Below are 3,984 nucleotides of genomic sequence, written 5' to 3' on the forward strand. Positions count from 1 at the left end.
ATGAATGCGACCCGGAAACGACAGAAAGTCTCTTCAGCCTGTCAAAGGTGCCGCGAACGAAAACTCGGTGTAAGGATATTCTTCTAGACTTGGTGTGAAGTCGACTTTTTCCACTAGATAGTAACGTGTTTGCAGTGCGACGCAGACAGACCGTGTCAATTATGTACTCGTGCAGGCGCTGAGTGTGTTCCTCGAAATGGCGGGAGGATAGATACAGCAAAACCGCCTGAAAGAGATAGCGATTATTCTAGGGATGATCAAACTAATCGCCTTGGCTCCGAAGATACAGTCATCGCCTCGGAGTCAAACATTGTAAACTTAAGTACCATGGTGAGATACGATCTCGATATATTATGTTGAAATGCTAAAGATCGATTGATAGATGTTTGTCGAAACTGCCTCGAACCAGCATCTGGTACATGACACATCTGCTTTGCCTGGTGGCACTAAGCCAATGAATTGCGCTCTCCCGATTGCCGGAAGCTGGCGAGATTTGATAGGAATAGAGCTGCCTGCAGATGACGTACTAGACGACTGTGTCAAAAGCTTTTTTCTCTCCGTTGATTGGTTCATGATGGTAAGGATTATAGAGCTGTTATACGTACACACAGCCTCTATATCTGACTCAGCGCCTAGGTCTTTCACGAGGAATCGTTCAAACGCAGATATGAAGAGTTTCTCCATCAACAGCGAGCATACCATGACAGCGACTTCCTTTGGATATGCATGTTAGTAATAGCACTTGGAGCTCACTACTTGGCATTAGAGCCACCATCAAACCAAAACGCCGTCAACTATCGGCAGCTTTCCGAAACCCTTTTATCGAATATCGAATCCCATTTCCTACAAATAATCAGCAGTTCTACATTGGAGACAGTCCAAATATGCATCTTACTTGGCAGCTTTCTTCTGTTCAACGGCCGGCCCAACGCAGGATTAGGCATCTCGGGCAGCGGCGTTAAAATTGCTCAAGTTATTGGGTTACATCGCGAAAGCCTATGGAGAGAAAGGTCTCAAGCTAAGCGAGAAGAGAAGCGGCGTGCTTGGTGGGCATTGGAAGTATTCGATAAGTAAGTTATAGCCACATTTGTTCTCATCTCGAGTACCATGTCAATGTAATAAACTTATAACTGATGCCTGCCAACCAGATACGCAGCTATTGTCTTTGGTCGGCCATGCATTATCGACGACTCTGATTGCGACGTCGGCATGGTGTCTGATATCCAGTTAGGCCGACAAATAAATTTAGAGAGTTCTCTTCTAGTGTATCACCAATGGAAATTTCGACTTTACAGAATATTGGGGCCATTCCTTGGACGAAGAAGGCAACAAAACCGAGTTAAAACTGTCCATACAATTCATCAACAGCTACTCCAGTGGCGAAGGGAGCTGCCCGAAAGTCTTCGATTGGAAAACTATGATCAAGATTCAGAACACATATCTCTACTCCAAATGCAGGCACTGAACCTCCAAATTACGTACAATAATTTGCAAATCATTTTTCATCGTACTACGGCCTTTCAGTACAATGACGAGGAATGCAAATTTAGATCAGCCGATACAAGAAACAACGCCTCTCTTCAACAGCTCCTCGAATCTGCTCTGGATATATCCGAGCTGTATAAATATTCGTCTACCATGCATGCTTCTAGACGGACACATGCTGATATGCACATTGGAATAACCCTTTTCACTGCTGGGGTGGTACTGTGTGCTATATGCCTCTCGCAGCCAATGACTACAATGAGCTCTAGGGCAAAAACAGGGGTTATGCATATTATCCGCATGTGCCGTAACGGTTCCTCCTCGAATCAGCACCTGGTTTCAACACAAAGTCTCTCCATTTTGGACAGCCTTGTAACTGTTGTATTACGGTTGGAAACTGAACTGATTACTGGAAAGGCGAATCATCCCACGGTAGTAAACTCTGATCAACATGAGTCTCCCAGGCCGATTCAAAATATTATTCCGTCTATTGGGACGGGTACTCTCAACAGCGGGGCGGCAATTTCGCAATACAATCCTACTAACAGTGAGAGCATACTGCAACCAATTCGGGAAGGTAAGTAAAATCTGTCGCGATTCCATACAGGACTGATTGGAACACTATGTAGTTTTCAACCATCATATTTCTCAATTGAAGCCTTTATCATCTACGCCTCGGGATAGGATAGAACACAATGAGACTACCGAAGGATCGATTTTGTCACAACCATTTATGGAATCAGCAAATACATTCGACTGGAACGGAGATTTATCATTCTTGGTAGATTCGGACCTCTTAGATGCAAGCCAGTTATGGCTGTGGGCGGATAACCTAAATTATGAATCCTTTAATGAGATTCAAAATAATTAAACTTTATTTATTTATTTTTGTTTTATTTATTTTATTATTAACGTCTATTAAATAAACTAATTATATAAATCTTTATTTAAGTACTAAGACAGTAAAAGCTATAGTTATTTAAACCTTATATTTATTATATTTTAATTTAATAAAAGAAATAAAAAAAAAAATATTAATTTATATTTATAAAAAAAAAATTATATAAGTTTATTTTTTTTATTAATTTTTAAAACTTTTTATAATTTTTATAATTTAAAAAATATATAAAATATATAGTTTTAAATAAAAAGTTTTTTTTTAAAATATTAAAAAAAAAAAATATAATTATTTAATATTTTTTAAAATATTAAAAAAAAAAATATAATTATTTAATATTTTATAAAATATTTTTAAATTTTAAATTTATTATATTTATAAATAAATTTTATATTATAATTAAATTTTTTATAATATTTTATAAAATTATTATATTTAAATTTTTTAATTAAAAATTTATAAAAAATAAAATATAAAAAGTAAAATTTAAATAATATTATAAAAATATTAAATTATTAATATTTATAATATAACAAAAAATTATTATTTTAATAAGTTTTTAATATTAATTTTTATTTATTTTTTATTTATTTTTTAATATAAAAAATTATAATATAATTATTTATATATTTTAAAAGTTTTAAATTTTTATATATTTATTTTTTAATATAATAAAAGTAAATAAATTTTATTTTATTTAAATTAAAAAATATTATATTAAATTATTTTTAATTTAAAATATTTTAAAGTTTTTATTAAAGTTTTTTAATTATTTTTTTAATATTAATTTTAATTATAAAAATTATTATATTATTAATATATTTAAAATATATATTAAAATTATTAATTTTTAAAATAAAAAAAAATAAAATATAAAAATAATTAATAAAATAAATAAACTTTAAAAAGCTTTATATTTTAATTTTATTTTTAAAAAAGTTATATTATATTTATTATAAATTAATATTTTATATTTATTTATAAAAAACTTAATTTATTTTATAAAAAATATAAGTTAATTTTATTTTTTAAGTTTTAAAATAAAGTAATTTTATATAATAATATTAAAAACTTTAAAAATATTTAAAGTTAATAAAATAATAATTAACCCTTAAATAAAAGTTATTTTAATATTATAAATAATATAAATTATTAAGTTTATTATTAATCTTTTAAAAAAAGTTTTAAAATATTATTTTAAAAATATTTTATATTTTATAATTAAAAATAAAACTTTTTTAATTAATAGTTTTTTAAGTTTTTTTTTAAGATAAAAAAAAAAAAAATAAACTTATATTTTTTATAAATTATATAAGTTTTTTTAAGTTTATTTAATTTAAAAATAATAATAATTTTTATATTTTTTAAAAAAAATAAATAATAATTAATTATTAAATAATCTTTAAAAAATTTAATAATATACTTTTTAATTACTAATTAAATTAATTAAAATAAAATAATTAAAATTTTATTAATTTTAAAAATTATATTATTTAATTTAATAATAGTTTTTTTAGCTTTTACTTTTATAATTATAATATTTTATATTATATTTTTATTAATAAAAAACTTTTATATTTATAAATTTAATATATTTTCTT

General features: G+C 27.6%; 1 protein-coding gene across 1 annotated transcript; it reads left to right on the forward strand.

Moving 5' to 3' along the window:
- Window positions 1-2,356, forward strand: TRIVIDRAFT_191907 (uncharacterized protein; the record flags this gene model as incomplete). Its single annotated transcript, XM_014100543.1, has 7 exons — window positions 1-69; window positions 136-330; window positions 383-601; window positions 637-1,070; window positions 1,149-1,874; window positions 1,998-2,062; window positions 2,271-2,356. The coding sequence occupies 7 exons, from the start codon at window positions 1-3 to the stop codon at window positions 2,354-2,356; spliced, it is 1,794 nt and encodes a 597-aa protein (XP_013956018.1).
- Between the last annotated feature and the right edge of the window lie 1,628 nt (window positions 2,357-3,984).

This window comes from Trichoderma virens, assembly GCF_000170995.1.
Source record: "Trichoderma virens Gv29-8 chromosome Unknown TRIVIscaffold_61, whole genome shotgun sequence".
NCBI classification, from domain to species: domain Eukaryota; kingdom Fungi; phylum Ascomycota; class Sordariomycetes; order Hypocreales; family Hypocreaceae; genus Trichoderma; species Trichoderma virens.